Source organism: Barbatula barbatula (genome assembly GCF_947034865.1).
Source record: "Barbatula barbatula genome assembly, chromosome: 14".
Lineage (NCBI taxonomy): Eukaryota > Metazoa > Chordata > Actinopteri > Cypriniformes > Nemacheilidae > Barbatula > Barbatula barbatula.
The window spans coordinates 10526589-10548958 of NC_136777.1; the positions used below are offsets into that span (position 1 = coordinate 10526589).

At 39.0% G+C, this 22370-nt stretch overlaps 1 protein-coding gene across 1 annotated transcript; it reads right to left on the reverse strand.

Moving 5' to 3' along the window:
• Window positions 1-10215, reverse strand: oprm1 (opioid receptor, mu 1). The gene is made up of 3 exons (XM_079472637.1): window positions 9701-10215; window positions 2484-2845; window positions 1-1713 (listed from the first exon to the last, which is right to left on the reverse strand). Exons 1-3 carry the CDS (start codon window positions 9955-9957, stop codon window positions 1181-1183), a joined length of 1152 nt encoding a protein of 383 aa, XP_079328763.1. The 5' UTR covers window positions 9958-10215; the 3' UTR covers window positions 1-1180.
• Between the last annotated feature and the right edge of the window lie 12155 nt (window positions 10216-22370).

The window sequence follows — 22370 nt, forward strand, 5'->3', positions numbered from 1 at the left end:
GATAATGCTTTATTTAAGATGTTGCATACAGTATATAAAAACTTACAGAAACACCTGCACACACATCTTAAAGTAGTTTAAGCGCAAACTGTAAAAGGTTCGTCTTTTTTGAGTGACATTAAGACAATTACATTGGACATTTCCATTGGTAAAAGAACTTCGCATTAAAGTACAATCACCAAACTCTTATCACCACTGAAGCGTGAAGGTTATCTATTGTTGCACACGGTGCTTCTTACTGGCCTTTATATAAAGCTCACAGTAAATCGGAGAAACAGTATGCTTCCCTTTCAACGGCCATTTGATGATTAATAGTCACTCTAAAGAAACACGATTGAATGATGGCTTAATCAAACTGCAAAAGCCATGAAAGCAAACCCGAATCTAAAAATACTTTAATACGGTGAATGCTGGAAAGATGGATAAATGTACATCATTTACATACGTGAATTTGATTCAGCCGTCTACGAAGCTTCCACTCATGAAATGATCAGGTTTATAGTATATTACATTAACATTTACAAAAGGGAGCTTTGCAACTATAGCTGAGAGAAAAAAACAGTATATAATACAGTTCTTAAAGGGATAGTTCACCTATAAATGAAAACTCTTGTCATCATTTACTCACTTCACGCACTATTGACTTCTTTAGTATGATACAAATCTACCATGGTAGTCAGTGGTGCCTCAAAATTGTGTTGTTTCCCACATTCTTCTAAATATCTTCATTTGTGTTCAACAGAACAAATAAATGTTTGCAGGGTTGAAACAGCTCGAGGGTGAGTAAATCAGATTTTTCATTTTTGGGTGAACTATCCCTTTAAGTGATGGTCAAATGCATGTCTAACCTAAGGGTCACATCTGATGCATGTGAACATTCCATACAGTGAAATAAAGTCTGTCATTTAAGGTGTACCATAATATACATCACATCATATGTCCCACTGAAGTCTAGTTCGAGGTGAGGTTCTCTCTCATGTACACCAACAGTCTCTCTCCATACCAAAATTGTGAAGAACTCTTTGGGGGAGGCCTAGCGAGATGCTCAGAGGTACTTCGACTCACTGGTTGGCATTTCAAGCAGCAGGTGTCAGACACCAGTGGTGACTTGTGTGTCCTCTGAGCTCATGTCAACACTGGGCTGGCAGCGGGACTCCAGTGATGACATCTCCAGGACTAGTCATACCTGCTGATTTGTCCTGTCTACCGTGTGGCCGCTGGACTGGCCCTCGCGCTGGGGGTTCCTGGTGCGTGTGGAGTTCTGCAGGTCGAGCACGGAAGGACTTGGAATGCAGAACTCCCTGAAACATCGCTTGAAGTTCTCATCCAGAAAGGCATAGAGGACTGGGTTGAGACAGCTGTTGGTGTAGCCGAGGGCGATGCAGAAATGCCAGGTGACAGTCTGCAGGAGCGAGTTGGGAATGGTCACCAGGGCTTTTATGATGACAAAGATGTGGATCGGAGTCCAGCAGACGATGAAAACCGCCACCACCACCAGGACCATTCGGGTGATGCGGCGCAGATTGCGATCCTTCTCTTTCGAGCCAGACAGCATGCGGACGCTCTTTAGGCGGAGAATCATCAAACCATAACAGACGGTGATGATGAGCACAGGCATGATGAAGGCAAAGATGAAAACGCAGATCTTCAGGAGGTTCTCCCAGTACCAGGAAGGATGGGGAAAGAGCAAAGTGCAGTCGGTGATGGCGAACGCTGTAAGAGAATAAATAAGTGAAATTTGATTTGTTTTTACAAAGCATATTGCATAGTTGCACAACAAGTATTTACTTCTTCCCGGTATTGTTTTGTTGCCATAGAGACCCAGGCCATTCTGCTACCGCTATTAGACATTATAATATTCTTCCCAAATGACTGAAACTGACATCAATCTAAATTTGCTCAATAACAATTTTCTGGCTCAATGCTTTTGGCTCTCATGATGGCAATTTCTGTCACCACAGTAACGAAACGGGGTGTGTTCAGTCCTAGCAAAATATGTGAAAATGTACTTATTATACTTAAAGGAAATAAAGCTAGAAATTAGGTGGGTGTGTTCTAGTGTTATGGGTCCCAATAGGGTCATACACTACAGGAACTACTCTTAATGTAAATAAGTAAAGGGATAGTTCACCCTATGAACTAAAATCTGTCATCACATATTCATCCTCCCTTATATGATTCTTTCTTCAGTGGAATACAAAAGAATATATTTTGAGAAATGCATCAGCGGTTTTGTGTCCATACAATGGAAGTCAATGGGGTCAATGATGTTTGCATAACAACCTTCTTCAAAATATCTTCTTTTGTGTTCTGAAGAAGAAAGAACGTCATGCAGCTTTGACATGACATGAGGATGTATAAATGATGAAAGAATTTTCGTTTTTCGGTTGAGCAACTGACCATCTACCATCTAATAGTATACTAAGACTTTTAAATGAATTGAGAAATAGTATTTAATTCAGTCATATCTGAATTCAACATACAGCTGCTGTTGTACTCAGGCATAGTGGAGGCCATGACCATGACAGGAAGCCCGATAGCGGATGAAAGGATCCAGTTACAAACATTGACAATCTTGGCATTACGGGGGGTTCTGAAGTCCAGGGCTTTAACCGGATGGCAGACGGCTATGTAACGGTCGACACTCATAGTGGTGAGGGTAAAGATGCTAGTGAACATGTTGTAGTAGTCAATGGACATCACAATCTTGCATAGCACATCTCCAAATGGCCATGTACCCATCAGGTAGTTCACGCTCTGGAATGGCAGAGTACTTGTTGCTAGGGCATCTGCTAAAGCAAGGTTGAAGATGTAGATGTTGGTCGCAGTTTTCATTTTTGTGTATCTGCAATGATGGAAAACAGATTGAAAGCACATTATTTACATTTTGAAACACATTAGTGAAATTACATTATCGCATTGTGCAAATGGGAAAAATAATTGTGGCCGAAGAAATACTGCTCAGAAAAAAAGACTGAAACAAATGTAATAGCTTTCAGTACAATTCAAAAGTGCACCCTACACAATTGCATACAGTATTTCTTGGTAAAATGTGTATTGTGACAACGTTGACTACAAGATTTTCATTTTCAAACTGAACTTGTATTTGGTTGGATTGCAACAATAACTTCATAATACCACTATCAGCATGACAGGATGGTTTGCCCACATCGAGATCTGCCTTTGAGTGAATGCTTTGATGGAAGGAAAAGACTCCTCTAGATAGAAAAATCCATGAATAGTAAGAACCACAGGAGTAATTTATATCACTCATGACAAGAATGAGATATAGATTTAAAGAGTCATTTAGTCTGGGAAAATAAAAGTGCAAAGCGTTTTCTTCCACCTATCTGAATACGCTTTCATGTGAATGATACATTATTCATGAAGACATTTTCATGTTAAACTGATACTCGCCATTTTTACTTTCCATCAGTGGTCCTCTTTTTAATGGAGAGTTTACCAGCTGTATATCAATTCACTTCTGTGATTTTCAAGCAATTGTAGATCTGCCTTAATTGACTTAAACTCTGTTCGGCTGTAAAAGTACACTTTCTTAAGATGCTTAATACGCCTCTTTAACAGCAGTAGATACTCTTGGATACGGCTGATATTTGTTGAAAAAAATACATGGGTCTGTGCTGTTTCCATTTTTTCTGACATTACACTAAACAGAACCATAAACCAATCTGGATTATTAACATCCAAGACCATTTCTGATGTATTGCAACTGCAGTGAAAATGATACATTAGGAGCGTTTATGTAAACCACCAGCCCGGTAAAAAGACTATAGTTTATCAAAGTCCCACTGTTTGACTTTCACAGAAAGATACATGAATCACAACATAGTCTAGCCGATCCGGATATAAACTCTACAAACACAGATGTATTTAGTGTCTGCTTGCAATAAAAACATCTTAAAGAACACAGTTTACATTTGATAAAGGTGGCTGTCACAGAGAAAATGCAGAAGCACATGCAGAAGTCAATAGATTACAAAAAGGTCACAGGCTTAAGCTTTTAAACCCATTTATGTGCTTGTTATTGGTTTGGGATTGTTATCTTGCACTTGATTCAGTGATGATATTTCAAGAGAATAACCGGCGAGAGAAGGATTTATAATTTGAGGAATAATAAAGAATAATTACCTCATTGAAAAAACAGTTTGACTCTTTAAAATCCATATATTTTAATTAAACACTTCCAGCAATATATTTTAATTGAAAAAGTTATTACATGTAAAGCTTTCAACCTCACCAGGTTTAAAGACACAGAGGATTTCAGACTGAAAGCCATTGCCACTAATGGTATAGTCATCTGAAGTCTCTGTGGCAGACAAATGATCACACCGCACCACAGAGCATCGGCTCATTATGAATAAATCTGAGTGTCTCACTGCTCTCTGTACATTAAACATTAAAGTTTGGTTCGTGTTGTATAGGGAGATGTAGCAGTCCGATCAAATAGTACAAAAGCTGTTGCTTCTTTCTGTCAACGCCACTTAATGAAAACGCAATAAAAATGTATTTTTCTCGCCATCCATCTTCCCTACTGAAAAAACATCATAACTGGTCAACACCATACTGTATTTTGTTTTTAAATGTTAGCATGCTGACATCGCCATCAGACCTTACAAATACCATCAGGCCATCCATGGTAAACCAGTAAGTCAACTAGTATGTGTTATTTATCCATGGATTGGTCTGCGAAACTACAGTTCACATCTATCTGAACTTTTGTAAAGCAGCCACCTCCGGCAAGAGCTTTCAGAGTGTAATGAGAATGAATGCATTTCAGGACAACATGCCTGGCAACCAAGACCTTTTGTTAACCTAGAGGAAGGTGTGCAGTATTTCTTATGAAGAGAATTAGGTGTGACATACAGGAGAGTTCATAGGATAAATCAAGTTTATGGACATTCACACATGCCAACTTTAAAATGAAGATGGACGTTTTTAAAGGGGGGAATACAACGCATCACATTTTTAAACACCTGTAATGTAAAAGTTGGTCTTCATCCGTTTGCTTCAGCTGTTCAGCGATGCAGAACAGACATAACGGAGTGTGATCATTATCTCTCTGCCTGTGGCACAAAGCAACACCTAATGCTTATAAAATATGACAGGTAGCAAAGAGTGCAGAAAGAGGGATTTTAAATGCCCTGCCTTCAGGTCTTCACGGAGAAAGTAATTGTGGAAGGACAGTCATATTTATTATGTATTGTATTCTCATTAAAATTTCCATACATTCTAAATGAAACATATGAACCAAACTGCAAGTATACTGAGAGTATACTATATACAACTCTGTCAGTGTCATAATGTTAAGTTGTAAGTAAAATTGCATAAAGAAAAAACAAACTAAAACCTGATATTTCGTACGATTTATTGCCTTATTCAGAGATTAATCAAGACATGAAATTTGGAAATTACTTTTGCCGGAGATAATGGAAATGCAGGCAAATCTGATTTTGTTGTGATCTGATCATAAAACCAAGGACTTGCTTGTTGCTAGGGAACACCAGAACATGTGCAGATTTCTTCTACCATCCCTAAATGACATCTGTTTACGGACGTAGACATATGGGTTTGTTATTTAAGTTCTTTAAAATGTCCCACATTGTTTAAAAAACAATAGGAACAAATACAATATCACAGACTGTGCAACAGAATTTCAAATGATGCCTTTAAATAGCAGATGACTTGGGGGATGTGAATCTACAATGACTCAAATGAATGAAAGCTTGAAAATGTCATGTTGGTCTGTACTGTCTGTATAATTAACAATCACCTAATTATCAGCCTTTAAAGGAAAGCTGTCAATCTAAATGACACTTCTAAAAAAACATTTCATCTATAAAAGCAAAAAAAGGGGGACAGAAACAGATGAATAAATCAAAAGACTCGTTTTGTCACTATGTGCCGCTAACATTTGAAAGCTCTCAGAATGGCAGAAGAAATAAATGATAATGCAACCGAAGTGAATTACGACAAGCTAATCTAGGGGATTCATGCATGAGTTTTTTTCTGATGTACAACTAATAAAATATGACATTTTCATTTGGTATGTCACAAACCGTCTAAGACACAGGTGCTAGAATCGAGGCCAGTCTCAGCACCTGGAGTCCCAGCACCAAACAGCCAGATTTTGTTTTCATATCAATCAGGTGGCTGTCGGGTTGGGTCTTTTTATCTGTCAAGCCCAGGAAAGAAAGGTCCTGCTGGCTATGTTTTTCAACTCTCTGTTTCCATCAAAAGTCATTTTATCTTTATTTCTGATTTACACTGTTTGGTGTTTCTTGCGGTGGGCTCTTTTTGCCCTCCATTTAATTGTGTTGCTGTCTGGCAGAAATAAAACAACGAAATCCTTTGATATTAAATATGTTCTCTGTGTATGGGCAACATCTATAATTACAAATTGCACTTACGCTCCAAAATCATCTAAATGATAAAGACAAAATATTACAGATATAGGTGACAAAAATCCTGTGGGACTACAATTATATTAACAGCGTTGCACTTAACATAAACATACTGTTCTTATCCCATCAGCCAGGGCAAACTGTGGGTTTATCTGACATTGAATTATGATCTTATAATGATTCTGCAGCCCTACAAATCCCTTTTTTAATTTCGTTGAGTCTCACAGCACAGAAGTCCCAGCATGACTGCCCAGCGGAGCTCGACATCTTCTGAATGTTTGCTCCACACCATTATGTCATGTTAGAAAAAAATATTTTATTGTCACATTGCAAAAATGAAGGGTGCATATTCTGAGGACTTTTCATTTTAAACATAAATTTGTCTTGTCAGAGGAACAAATATTTTTTAGTATTGCATTGCTTTCTTTACAGACAAAAACATTTATTGGAGGCATAAAACCTCTTGATAGAACTTCCTTCCTGTAAGTGACCCTATTTACACATTTTATAATGGTTCATAGGAACCATTTAGATTGCACAAGGAACAATAAACCTTTGTGGGCACTGTCACTTTTGTTAGCTCAGTATACATTATCGGTACACTTATCTGGAAATTCAAAATGCTGTTAAGTGAAAGAGATGTAAAGACTCAAACTGAGTATAGCTTTTAGAAACCAGAGGCCTGTGGACATTTATCAGGTTATAGCACATTATGAATTGGGCAACCCCCTGTATGGTGCCAAATGTGACAGTCCTGATTTTTACATTTATCTGATAATTAAATGTTGAGCTTCAGTTGGCACAAATGGAAGAGAAGCAGAAATAAGAGAGGAATATCTGGAAACTTTTGATTAATAAAGCAATTGCAGAAATTGTGTGCGGTATTGATTTTTTGGCTCCTCATTTCTAGTGTACGTATCTTGGGAACTGTAATAAGAACACGAACAGCACCTAACCTTGTGCTTTTAGAGCATCTAAGGAACTTTAAAATGCACATGCACAGTATGTATTTGTAGCATCTACATATAGACTGTAGTATATTTGGATTGGATTCAATTTATTGTCATTACACACATACAAGTACAGTGCAACGAAATGTATTAATATTTAGTAAATTAGTAGGTTAGTTTGTGTATAGATTCATTCTTGTTTTACTCCACCGTGTAGTCCCCATATGTAGCTTGAACTTGAGAAATACCACTGATGAATGTTTTCCATTTGTTTTTGGTTTAAATTTGCTGCAGGACATGTGTGGTGGATGCAGTTATTGCACGACGAGAATGTGGGAAACAAACACACAGGACTCTCCATGACAACAGGAGACATACAGGTAATTTACATTCACAGAATTTACCTTCTCTCACCACTTTGGATAAAAGCGCCTGCAAAACCACTAAATGTAAATGTTCAGGTGTGTTTGATAGGACAAATGCCCTCCACCCGTTAAAAGAACAACTGCTGTGATCTGAACCTACAGGCATTCGGATTCTGAACATTTATTTCGTAAGTGCCAAATGGCACGGTGTCAAGCAGCGAAGATGTGAACAACCCCACAAAAGACAAAAACTGTTTGGTTTGTATGTTATGAAGCTTTACACAGTGGTTCAGTTTCAGTTGTGAATTTCATTGCATTTACATGTAACATTTCTTGATTTTACAACCATGTTTACAAATATAAGATGAACATCTAGACTTTGCATCAAGGGAATTTCTATTTAAAACTCTACAAATTCTTAATAGTGTTTAAAAAACCTTCAGCCTTTTGCGTTAAAGTGTGAAGGGAGGTTTTGGTGTAAGTGTGGCACTAATGTTGCAGAAGCAGTTTCAAGTGTCTTTAATCTTGACTTGTTGATGATGTGTATTGAATGCATAATGATAAACCTCAGGTCCAGTGGGTTTTAGGTGTATTGGACAGTGATTTAGAATTATTCTTGCTACATAAGCAAACACATGCACAATATTTCGTAAATAAAAAATATTTTAGCTAATTATTGCATTTGTTGGGCTAAAAAGCACTACTTTTCTTCTCCTGGATAAAAATTGAAGTGATTTCCGTTAACCGTTCGAGACCAAATGATAATACTTGGAATTGCAAAGTGTCTCTTTAAATTCTCATGATGTTTTATTTCTCTTGTGACTGATCGTAACACCACATGATAGGGTCAATAAATCAATTTTACACCGCAATCTCTTCATTAATCGCAGAAGTACACTACACCTACCTGCTTGTCACTCTGAGCAGTTGCTCCTAAATTCTCAGAAAACTCGGGTCACCTCAAGCATGGCTCACGGTGAGAAATAGCCAGACTAAGGAATTTCTTTCATCTCTTGAAATGTAAATGATATTCTCAATTCACGAAAATGATACTGTGGTGTGGATGTAAAAGTTGCACTCTGTATTCAACATCAATAAGTGCATGATATAAAATTCAGTGCGACAATTCATGTGAAAAAAGCAAATAAACCTCCACCAATTTACTCTCTGAAATGCATTCATTTCCGTTTAAGGACAAATTGCTGTATTGATTGCATCCTTCCCCTGAGCCCATTACGGAGATAGGTTTGATTCTCACTGATATAGGGTCAGGTCGGGTGTTTACCATAGGTAGATGAGGCAGCCATACAAAATCACTTCAGAATCCTGTGAGCAATTGACAGCTGAATTGTTGATGAACATAAATGGAGGGCAAAAACACAGGCATGTGTACAAACACACGATGAAGCGTAATATAACATAATCGATCCCTGCTGCAACTCTGCTTTGAATACTCCAGTACAAAACACTTCGTATTCATATAGATCCACCAAGATATGTATTTGTGTATGAAAAATCCTTAATGAACGTTAATATGTTGCTTCACTTATGTGGAGAATTCACACTTCATTACAGTATGAATATCACATATCGAATGAGATATCGATGTTTAAGACTGCTCTTTACGGTGCTTTAAAAACCCACAAAAGACTTTCAAACGATGTATTATGTAGCACACTGAGAGACATATTGACAGTGAATTAAATATACAGTCAGATATGTTTTATTTCACTATTAAAGGTTATTATTGATTCACGAGTAAATGCATTAAATAACACTGAGCTCAAATGCAATCAATAGGAAAACAACGTGAAACAAAAGCGATAGTTTTCGCAGTTTTTCACGGCATATCTGGAGGTTTCTCTCTCAACACAAACACGTACCCTTTATGTTATATAGAGGGATGCGAGGATGCACAGCAGGGCCAGAGGTAAAGCAATGTACAGTACGTGTCATCTCTTACCTGATAATAACATACATGACGAGCACGTTGCCCACCAGTCCCACCACACACACTATAGAGTATAAAGCAGTGATGATGATCGCGACTATGACAGGAGTGGAGCTCTTGTCCAGCTCAGGCGTCCTGTCACACCTGGAGCTGTTCGGGTTCGTGACATTTAAGCTGTTGCTGAAGTTTCGGCAAAACGCGCTGCTGTTCGACATCGCCGGATTGGTAAACGCGTAAAGAAAGTCCGAAATGTTGCCTCCGGTTTCCATGGCAAGTGCCGCTCGTTGCCGTTTATCAATCACGCGTTCTTGGATGTCGATACCTGTCCGAGTTCAAAACGCTCGGTGCCGGAGTCCGAACCCGTGTATCGAGAGTATCTGCTACTGCACGTCTTCACACACGACACGATAAATCGACACGTCTGTCAGTGCGTGATAAATCTGTGACCGGTGGTCTTACGTTACCCTCGCTGTATTGGATCGAGCGTTGCTCTTAGCGCGTATTCGCATTTTATTCGACAAAATGACGTCACGTCGATATGCACATGACGGTTTCTCAAAAGCTGCTGACGGCTTTCTAGAGATTTCAACTCCTGACTCGAATTCACGATAACTCATCTACATCTCCAACTTCAGATAATAATATCAAAAGCTTTCTAATGCACGCTTTAGGTATCAGTGAACGACAGCATAACAAGATTTTGTCTTGTGTTTTGTATGTTATTTGTAAATGAAATACAGAAATAAACCCCTCATATTAGCTTGCATGGTCTCCTATCTGTACATTCGATCAAAGATACATTTTCTGTAATATAATGGCATATTATTAAGCATATGAATCCTAAAAACGAACACAGCATCCTTTTAAACCAACTGCCTCCACAAACACTCAGAGATCACAACATATTCTAACTAATAATCTCGAATGATTGTTATCTTGTGCAACAGCGAATCAAAAGAAAGCTAGAAATGAAATACAAAAATATAAATCCTGAGTGTTTCTTAATTTTAATGTTTTATGTTAAAATGCAATTTGTTATTAGTAATCAGATTAGTATTGTTATTAGCTTCAAAACCCCACCTAATAGTAATAGATTTTAATTATGCTAATGTAAGTGCCTTTGACAGGACTACAAATGTTAAATGAAAGAATTTATATTCTGAGAACATGTTGGGTAAGCATTATGCTGCATTACTTGAAAGTAATTTTAGTGAAGAATGATTCATCATGCCGAAACCTGTGTGAAGAAGTTGTAATTTGGAGATCTCACATAAATTACAGGAATCTAATTCGCTAAAACTAGATTTGCACTAACGGTGTTTAACAGAAGTGCACAGTTCACATAAAAAACGCACACATTTATGAAGTTCCTGTGATTCAAATTGTCAACAAGTCTTTTTATTTAAGTCAAAAAATAAGGTTTGAGGGAATGAGGCACTCCAGCTGCAATTACTTTTGTCGTACAGCACCTTAAAGAAAACGCTCTTGAAATTGTTTGACCCATCAGATGACATCTGAAGTTGCTTTATGTCTGAAAATAAAATATTGATATAAATGATGTTTTTAAAACTTTGAGCATCATCACACCTGATCTTTAGTTGTCATTCCCAAAGAGTGGTATGTGAAACTTTGAAATGTTAAATATATTATCTGATTTGCTTAAAAATAAAACGTTCTTTCAAATGATGATGGTTGATGTTGTGTCTTTCCTAAATTAACTGAATCTTGTTTTTACTCAGCTATGTTACTTTCTAGAGGTATCATATCATATACAGTACACAGGCAAATTAGAGGTATTTTAAACACTGCTATTTACAAAGTAGGCTATGTTCTGCTGATACAAAAAATGGCAACAGCATGTTAGTGTTCGAGGAACGTTCTGTTGTGTGCCCTGCACTGTAAGCCAGCTGTAAGCCTGAACACTGTCAAGAGTAGCAGGGAAGTATAACTGTTGCCATGGAGACATGAACATCCTCGCAGCATTTGCAAGGTGCATCCAAGCAAAGCTTAAAAGGCTGTCAATTAGAGATAATTTGTTAAAATGTCCATAAAACATAGAACAATTGTCTCATACAACCTTGCAAAGCCATTTCTCTCTTGGCAACATTAATAATGAAAGTCTCTGTTGTAAGATCGGAGACTTGAAGTATGCCCTAGGAACCCTGTAACGTATTGTTTATTATTTATACATTCACAGTGGCAGATAGTCGTAAATCGTATTATTTGATTTAATCATATATTTTAAATAGTTTATCCTTTTAAAATTAGACATTCAAGAAATAAAAGGAAAAAATGAATGTAGCAAATAAAATTCCATAACTTTCATAAGACTGGTCTGAGACTAATTTCAGCTCTCTGCTATTGAACATTTGAATTAATTATTAATATAAGAATCCTCTCCAGCGTCTATTCATGAGAAAAATATTTTTCTCATATTTCATCAAGGAGACAACTTAATAGACTCTTGAGCATCAGTCCACAGTTCTACACGGTCGATGGGGTTGTTTCCATGGATGCCTGTCTTATCAACTCTCCCAGCAAACAAGCTGTTAAACAGGGAGAGGGGCTGTTACGAAGGTAATCATCCAGAATGAATCAAAATCGAAAGATTAAGAAACACATCAATAGTTAAATCACATTGACTTTTTTTTCCCATGGAAAGATATTGTGTTTGCTTTTACTGAATGATTTATGATTTTACTGAAATAATATTTTTGTGTGGAAATAGGTTTATAAGTGTGTTGAAAAACTGAAATGTTAAGGCCCCTCTCTTTATTTAAAAGAAAGCCTGTCCATCCTTAAAAAATCGTGCTAAAATCTATGACTTTTTCAAGAGAGCGTTGGCAATGTAATTTAAATCTCCTTTGGAGACACTTGAATATAGTTTGTGATGGCAAAGGTAATTATCATCCTCTTCAGACTAATTTCATGCAATCTCATCCAGCAATTCAATACCTCCTAATGATTCCAAGGAAATTTGAGGGCATAGGTGTAACACAGTTACCTCACAGTACCACTGCATGAATAATTAACAGCATGCTTACAGAAAATAGTTCTTTCCCCTGACCTTAAACACTACTTTTGGAAGAATCCATCTGACTTTTTCACCTTCCCATTAGAGACTGCCTGAGAAAACACAGACCGTAACAACAGTGGGAAGACTCGCACACCCCAGCTCTTTTGATTGTCTGCTTACATCTGAGTCACTGTTTCTGCTCTTGTTTTTGACATTTTCTACACAAAAACATTTGTCCTGAATGGATGTGTTATGAAAGCACTCACGCATGGAACTCAGATATTTATTAAACTTCAGTGCAGCTGTCAAACTAAGATTCATTGGGTGGAGCATCCGCTCTGTCATGTTTTTGCTGTGCTTTTTCAAACTGCTTACCAAATGTGATGCACCTTTATCAGCAAATAAATAACATAATTGATTTAATTATTAGTTTGAATTATTGTAATTTTATACTTGTTTATTTTGGTGTTTGTTGGAATATGACAACACAGTATGAAGGATTATTTGTAAAATCTCATTTCAAAGAGCAATTTACTCAACAAGTGAAGCCTGCTAGTGTTCCAGCTTCCCTTTTTGTTATGTTATGTAATTCAGCTATTTGAGATGATGGTACAAAGGAGTCAACACTTTGAAGTGTCCCTCAAACCCTCTTTAGAAGGCAACATGAAGAAAAAAAAGACTAAGGCCTTCACTGTAAGCGTAACTTATTAAAGTGGGTGAACAGTCATCACATTGTCATCTTCCCTGCCAACTTTAGATATTTTCTGATATTATAGGAAAGAGTGTGAGATTGATTTACAGCAAGTGTGAAGTTTAAACTGATATCCAGCAAGTGCAGCATACTATCTGATACGGAACATATTATGAAAAAAGAACCTTATTTTAAAGTGTAACTGTCACGATTCACAGAGAGAACCCAAGCGCAGACAATAAAAAGTGACTTTTATTAACAAACTCAAAGCAAAAATCCACGAGGGGTAAAACAACCAGGAACAGGGGGTGCACATGGTCATCATAACAAACAATGTCACCCACCGTGGTGCTTCGAAAAGGAAGGGGTGGAACCAATGGCTCAATTGCACTCACCACTAGATGCCGCTAAAATCTCCACATTTTGCCTTTAAATGTAAAAACACTTCTCTCTCTTCCAGCATTAGGAAACTTTGTATTGTGGTAGAGCTCCTTATATTATAGGCACATTCCCTATGATATATCGATGTAGTTTTTTTAATTCTGCTCGGTTGCTTTGAAAAAAAAGTCTACTAAATGCCTAAATAACATAATGTAAATGATTTGTAAATTATGTTTTCCAGACAATTTGGGTGTTAAACTGGGTAAAGTGTTCTCAAAAACCTTAACAATAGTTGATGGTCACATGATCACTTCATGTTTTAAAAAGAAACCTCATGATATTATTATCATAGATTCCTGTGAGGGAGTTATATTCCTGCAGGTTTTATGTATATCGAGACCGAGATTCAACAGAGAACAATCTCCTCACATTCTCTCCGCATTATCAGCCCACTGCAGAATATCTGTCAGCAACACAGATTGGTGAAAGCCACTCCATATCACTGTGATATTACTTCCGTCCAGTTGCATAAGCTTTGCCTTGTTTGAATAAAGGATTTGACACTTCATTCACAGGTCTTTGTCGTGGAAGATTTTCATTTACATTTACATTTAGTCATTTAGCAGACGCTTTTATCCAAAGCGACTTACAGATGAGGAAACATTGGAAGCAATTATAACAACATAGGCAACAAAATACATAAGTGCATCAAACTAGTCCATTAAAGCCTAGCACAGTATACAAAGCTAAAAACAGTGAGGTTAGTAAGTGTTTTTTTTTATTAAAGAAGTTAAGGGAAGAGAATTAGGAAAAATCCATCAGCGACGTGTTGACGCAAGAGATGCGTTTTTAGGCGTTTTTTAAAGATGGCAACCGAGTCTGCTGATCTTGTAGCAGCTGGTAGATCATTCCACCAATGTGGAACAGATCCAGAGAAGGTACGGGAGAGTGACTTTTTTCCTTTTTGGGATGGTACCACTAGTCGTTGTTCCTTTGCAGACCGCAGTGATCTGGCAGGAACATAGATCTGCATTAGCGAGTGAAGATAGGATGGTGCAGATCTGGTGTTGGTCTTGTAGGCCAGGAGCATAGCTTTGAACTTTATACGGGCAGCAACAGGGAGCCAGTGTAACCTTATGAAGAGCGGAGTTACGTGCGCTCTCTTCGGTTCATTGAAGACCACTCTTGCCGCCGCATTCTGGATCATCTGGAGAGGTTTGATTGTGCAAGCAGGAAGTCCAGCCAGAAGCGCATTGCAATAATCCAGTTTGGACAGGACAAGAGCGTAGAGTGCTCCGATAGGAAAGGTCTAATTTTCCCAATGTTGTAGAGGATGAATCTACAGGACCGGGTGGTGCTGGCAACATCACTTGTGAGGTTAAGCCGATCATCGATTACCACTCCCAGGTTTCTGGCTGTGCTGGACGGTGTAATCGTTGATGAGCCTAGTTGAATGGCAAGGTTGTGGTGAATCTTTGGGTTGGCTGGGAACACAAGCAGTTCCGTTTTTGTAACGGTATACAATGAGATTTATTGAAAACCCTGTGTGATTTATCAGCTCACGTAACAGCACTGAGACTATTTACTGTTTGTATCACATTGCACATTTTATTGAGTAGTTTTTTTAATGTGTATTAAATGTGTATCTGCATGGTCAAATCACAGTTGTGCTGATATACAAAACAGACTTGCTAGTAGTTGCATATACCACACTATATCCTTTGAAAAACATATCTTGTTCGTTTATTTATTGTCTGTCATGATCCTGCCTCTCCTTGTCTTGGTTTTCGAGTCTTGTGGCAGGATCATGTCAGTCCCATGTGTTTTGTGTGGAGAAAGAGCATTGTTTTGGTTTAAGAAGCCATGCTCTCTCTCCAGTGTCTCGTCCTTTAGTCCCGCCCCCTTGTTTCCCTGTTTGCAGTCCGTTAGTGTTAGTCTTGTCTCCAGCCCTGATCCATCCTTCCCTTAGTGTTTCAGTCCCCTCACCTGCCTCGTGCAATCCTCCTGTTAGCTTTCCCTTAGTGTTTCATCCTTGTCACCTGTGGCCACTCTCCCTGTGTCATCAGTCCTTGTTAGTGTTTTCCCTTTATCAAGCCCCAGTTTTCCCTCTGTCCCTTGTCGGTTCATTGTCATTTTGTCATTATCGTACCTCCTCACGTCACCTTGTTGGATTATTCCTGTCTATGGATTATCGTGTTTGTTCCTGTTCTAAGTTTGTGGATTTTGTTGATTTATTATTCAAAGGACTTTGTTTGTTTTGTTCCCCTTGTGGAAAGTTTTAGTTTACATTTTTGTCTTGTTTTAGATCATGTTCTCCCCATCGAGGGTCTTTTGTTTAAATAAAGTTTTTGTTATTTAACTCTGCTGCCTGCGTTTGGGTTCTGTCCACACACCGTGACAGAATGAACCGACCAACTTCGAACCCAGCAGGCAAGATGGAGGCAAGACGAGCGACCCAGGCTCGTCGCCTCCTCCGTTTACGCCAGGGGCACTGTGATGTATTGGAGTTCGCGGACCACTTCTTTGAGGTGGCAGGGGAGATGGTCCACAGTGAGCAGGAACAGATGGTCCTGTTCAATGGCGGCCTCAACCAACCACTAGCGGGGTGGGAGATGCAGATGCTGAGACCGCTGGGCTTCACAGACCTGATCAGGTATGCCATGAATCGGCCGGAGCCCAGTGTCTCAGTCCAGCCCAGTTTTTCCACCCCGCTGGCCGCCATCCCCGAGGGCCATACCCTGCAAATCGGGGCCGTGGGCCTCTCCTCACCCTCTGCTCCACCACCAGCTAGCCTCCGTGGTAGGCGTGGACGGCGGGAGTCGTGGGACTCCCCGTCCGACTCATCCAGCACAGAGATAGTGGGGTCCCCCACCGCTACTCTGCAGCCGGCCACACGTCCTGTGAGCCGGTCAAAGAGGAAGAAGCAGAGGAGAGCTGCACCATCCTGTCCAGCCCAGCAGCCGGTATCCAGCCCTGCCCAGGCGTCAAGTCCGGTGGTCCCGTCCAGTCCGGTGGTCCCGTCCAGTCCGGTGGTCCCGTCCAGTCCGGTGGTCCCGTCCAGTCCGGTGGTCCCGTCCAGTCCGGTGGTCCCGTCCAGTCCGGTGGTCCCGTCCAGTCCGGTGGTCCCGTCCAGTCCGGTGGTCCCGTCCAGTCCGGTGGTCCCGTCCAGTCCGGTGGTCCCGTCCAGTCCGGTGGTCCCAAGTCCGGTGGTCCCAAGTCCGGTGGTCCCAAGTCCGGTGGTCCCAAGTCCGGTGGTCCCAAGTCCGGTGGTCCCAAGTCCGGTGGTCCCAAGTCCGGTGGTCCCAAGTCCGGTGGTCCCAAGTCCGGTGGTCCCAAGTCCGGTGGTCCCAAGTCCGGTGGTCCCAAGTCCGGTGGTCCCAAGTCCGGTGGTCCTTCCTGCACCCAGTCCGTCTCAGCCGGCCCTCCAACCTACAACCCAGTCAGCCTTGCCCCAGCCGTTCCCTACTACGGCCGTCCTGTCATGCCCTACCCCTTCTAGTTCCTCCCACTCCGTGAAAGGTATCCCTACCATGCCCAGGCCTTCCTATCCCATCCCTCCGCCCAGCTCTAGGAAGCAGTGTCCTGTCCCTCCTAAGTCCCCACCCAGTTATGTTCCCAAGTTTTTCCCACCAATTCCGCCTCCCCCCTTCCCATTGATGTTTATTTTATTGTCCAACCCCAATCCCTTTCTAGTCATGTCAGCCCTGCCCCTAGTGTGTTCTGTTCTGTGTTTATGGTGTCTGTCAGTCTTGTCATGTTTAGTGTGATCTTGAAGAACTCCTGGAGGAGTTCTTTAAGGCGGGCGCTCTGTCATGATCCTGCCTCTCCTTGTCTTGGTTTTCGAGTCTTGTGGCAGGATCATGTCAGTCCCATGTGTTTTGTGTGGAGAAAGAGCATTGTTTTGGTTTAAGAAGCCATGCTCTCTCTCCAGTGTCTCGTCCTTTAGTCCCGCCCCCTTGTTTCCCTGTTTGCAGTCCGTTAGTGTTAGTCTTGTCTCCAGCCCTGATCCATCCTTCCCTTAGTGTTTCAGTCCCCTCACCTGCCTCGTGCAATCCTCCTGTTAGCTTTCCCTTAGTGTTTCATCCTTGTCACCTGTGGCCACTCTCCCTGTGTCATCAGTCCTTGTTAGTGTTTTCCCTTTATCAAGCCCCAGTTTTCCCTCTGTCCCTTGTCGGTTCATTGTCATTTTGTCATTATCGTACCTCCTCACGTCACCTTGTTGGATTATTCCTGTCTATGGATTATCGTGTTTGTTCCTGTTCTAAGTTTGTGGATTTTGTTGATTTATTATTCAAAGGACTTTGTTTGTTTTGTTCCCCTTGTGGAAAGTTTTAGTTTACATTTTTGTCTTGTTTTAGATCATGTTCTCCCCATCGAGGGTCTTTTGTTTAAATAAAGTTTTTGTTATTTAACTCTGCTGCCTGCGTTTGGGTTCTGTCCACACACCGTGACATTGTCGCTACTTATTTTGAGACAGAGATTCAGCGATTACACAACAAAAAACCAGTCGGATGGATGCGGATGAGATTATACAATAAAAGCTTGGTTTGTTTTGTTATGCTATCTAATATCACAACTTGCTCTCATTTGATTTATTGTATTTAAATGCACCCAATGCCTCTGGCATGGAAGATCACAAATATTTTTGAAACGGTTTTCTCTAAGGAAGATGTCAAGAGGCCCAGAGGGTGATGATAGGGAGATAAGAGGGGTGATATGACAGCTGTTCTGAGTTAAGCGCATGCTTCTTGATTTCTTACAGCGTAAATTCTGCTTCATTTCCTTTTGCTCAATCCCAGATGGATTTATCTGGTCTCAGACGATGCGCTTCCTCACCCTCTCCTGAAAGGCTGGGAGTGAGTTCGGCTGTTAAGGAGAATGGAGAGAAGATGAGTTGTTGCGGCAAAGATTCAGCACACCCATCACACAGATAAATCTCACGCAACTTAGTTGTAGTGCTTTGGCTGAAAGGAATCAGGTGATAGATGTCGAGTGTTCAAGCATGCGTTTGGTTTGCAGTCATTGTGTTCTTAGATGTGGCTTTGGGTTTAATCTTAAATAAGGAGCGGTAGCACATGTGCTTTTAAGGTGAAACATTTACTGTACAGCACCCAGGGATGTGTTTTATTGGATAAAGTATCGGAGAGGTACCAAGGTAAACGAATAGGCCATACCAGGATATTAGCATCTAATATCTCTGCCTTCATGATAAGCCTATTGATTGTTTGTATCCCACCTGTCAACAGGTTTGCTTACACAATGCATGTATTAGTGTTGTTTGTAATACCGCAATGATTAAATGCAATACAAAAGTGTTATGTTACCATTTTCCAAGTGTTTTCCTCTGTCAAACGTGTTTATGTGTCATGTTTAATGATGTTAATATTGTGTACCACGGTCACAGCCAGTTTTGAACGGTAATTGTATTTATGCAGAATACATACAATTATATCCTCATATTCCAATTATGCTTGTCATGTTTTCTGTTTTCACTCGGGTGTCATAAACCAACTCTAATATTCAATAATGTAATAATCCAAGATAATAATAAATGCTGTAAAAGTATCGAGAGAAGCATACAGACCCACAATAGGTGTTTATCATTTTTTAATATAAGCATACTGTTGTAAATGCATACAGCACTGTTCAACAAATCATACATTTCAGCTGCCTTCAATTTTTTAAGTTAAATCAAATTAGCTTCATGAGTCAACTAGACTTAATTATATTGAATTGAGTTACAAACAACATACAACTAGATTTTTAAAGTCAGTTCAATATAATTTAAGTTTAATTGACTCATAAAGCTAATTTAATTTAACTTAAAAATTTAATAAAGCTTTTTAGCGCAAGTTTTTACGATTTTTTTACAATGAGTATGTGTAATAAAAAAGGAGGCAGAGTATAAATAATAGTATAGTATTAGTATATCAATTTTAGACAAACACACACACAAAAAAACATGATGTTACAGGTTAGACTGGTGGATGAAATGCTTACTAGCACATGCAGTCAATGGTAACCTAACTTATTTTCACACGTCTTAAAGGGGATCTGAGTTGTCCAGCGGTTAGTTTGAAATGTGATAATGTTGATGTTACATATCTCAGGTCCAGGCACACTGCTAACAGGTGATTTACAGAATGGACAAATAACGTTTTAGTTTTATTGCTAACTGTAACATTGCATAAGATTTTATTACTTTGGTGATTCCCAACATTCTAGGTATCGTCTGTACAGTAGAGAATAAATAATTGTGACTTTGATAAAAAAGGATTAATAGGATGACAAAAAAGAGCGACATGTCATTAGTGTTCAACATTTGGGGTTGATGTTAAATAATGTAAACAGCTAAAGTAAATATGCGTCATTATTATTATGATCATCATCAACAACAAAAACAACATTTATGTTAATATTATTAAGATTAATTAGTATAACAAATTATTTTGAATAAGTCACAATTTCACTTATTAGTGTTTCTCGTGTGTTGTGCTGAAAACTATAAAGAAGATATCCACGGCAGAAGAAAAAAGAAATGTGAAACTGTCATATTTCTATCACAATTCTAGAAATGAATAATGAATAAGGAAAATGAACAATTGTTGTAATAAATGAATGTATTTTAGCTTGACTGAAAGCTTTATCTGTGGGTGTCAGACTGGTGTTTGGTTAATCAAAAGTGTTTAGATACATTGGAAAGCTAACTGGAAGGCAAGAGACTAAAGAGATAGGCTAAGGATTAACCTATAAGGCATGTCCTTCAATTCGAACAATTTCCATTTTAATTGAATTTGGCAATGCTATCCAGTAGTACAATGAATAGCATTATCAATTTAAACAAAATAAATTATAAAATCAGATACTGCCCCTGCACACTGATGTATGACCAGGCTTTTATCTCGTGTGTCTGGATTCATATTTGGTTACTACAGTACCTAGATTAAAATTAAAAGCAAATCAAATAAGTTTATTAAGTTCAAATCAAATAAAAATGTTTGATGAGCGTTAAAAAATGTCTCCCAATGTTTTGTTACTGAGCTGCACTGGCTCTCCCACAAGGGGGAGACAGTCAAAACTGACACGTCCAAGTTGACTGATAAGTTGTCTTTTATGGAACTGTTGTTTTTCTGATGTGATAAATAAATGTTTATTTTACTGTGGAATCTACCACATTGCAACAGTCTTGAAATGGTTTTCTGGTAGTAATCTGTTCTAGAAGGAAAATCAGAACCATTGTGGTTAATGCCACTCATGAATCAAATTGTCTAAAGATGGACCTTTAAAAGCCCTACTGACATTTTTTGAAAATATCCAGGCTACCCTTATGATACCCTCAACATACCATCAAAGAAAAACCTGTTTCATATCCAACATATAGCATTCAGGGGCATTGAAGTGTGAGATGATTCATGTCAGTGCCTTCAGGCAAACCGCATCTCTGTCGGGTACTCCTGGCCAACCTCTAGAACGCTGATAGCACTGTGGCTTATGACTGCATTTGTTGAGTCTGGCCATGTGCATATCTAAGAGTTAGGGTTTTTAGATGAACCTATGGCATGATGGGTTTTGTGTCGAAGAGCACCCAAACGAAAATTCTCAAAGATTTACAGGAATAATTCATCTCTAAAAATGGTTTGCATTCATTTGGAAGTCTTCATGAACATACTGTACAAGCAACCTGTTAGTGTGTGTGTATTGCTAAAGATGACGACACTCTGAATCGAGAGTACATGCATACATTTTGTGTTGTATTTAATTTCTTAACTTCTTATCCTTTTTATACATTATTATTTGTTTTGCTAAACATTGATATAGTTATAGATCACATTCATTTACATTAAAATAATATACTCTATTTTAGGCTACATTCTCTTGGATGCTGCATTTGTATCGTCTTCACAACTAGATACAAGTTTGCAGCGGTCTCATTCTCAAGGTTCATATCGTCACGAGACGCAGTCATTTTAAACTGCCTATGGTGGTATTAAACACCCGCTCAAGGTTTTTCTAGTTAGACAGAGACTGTGAACTAGACAGTTAGAATGGGCATCTGCACGCAACTATGATATTCTATCTACAATAAACATTTAATCATTCCTGCCTGCTGCTCTTCCCCTCTGCCATCCAAGTCAGACTCAAAATACCAAACAACAATGCTAGACCTAGGATGATGGTAACATGAGGGCTACTTATACAAACAAGACTAATAACAAACAAGGAACACCTGTGAACAATCAGGGCAGGGAACACAAGAGACTACAATGACCAAGAAACAGAACTACAAAAACAACTTCAAAACAAAAGACATGACAAAAATACCCAAAACCCTTACACCCTCCTGTAAGTTTAGACCACTCCTCTTGTCTTTTCAATCATATAGGGAAAAAATTAACACAAATTGTTCGCTGAATACAAACCTTAAATCCATTTATTCCTAATCCTCTACATTTTATCGTTAGTAAAATACCAGGAATATTAGCAAAATAGAGGTTTAAGAATTCTATACTTGTACATTTAGTTTTTAACTGTACGGGTTAAAGAGTAAATTCTGAAAATGAGAGGATGTGGACGGCACACAAAGCACTTTTATT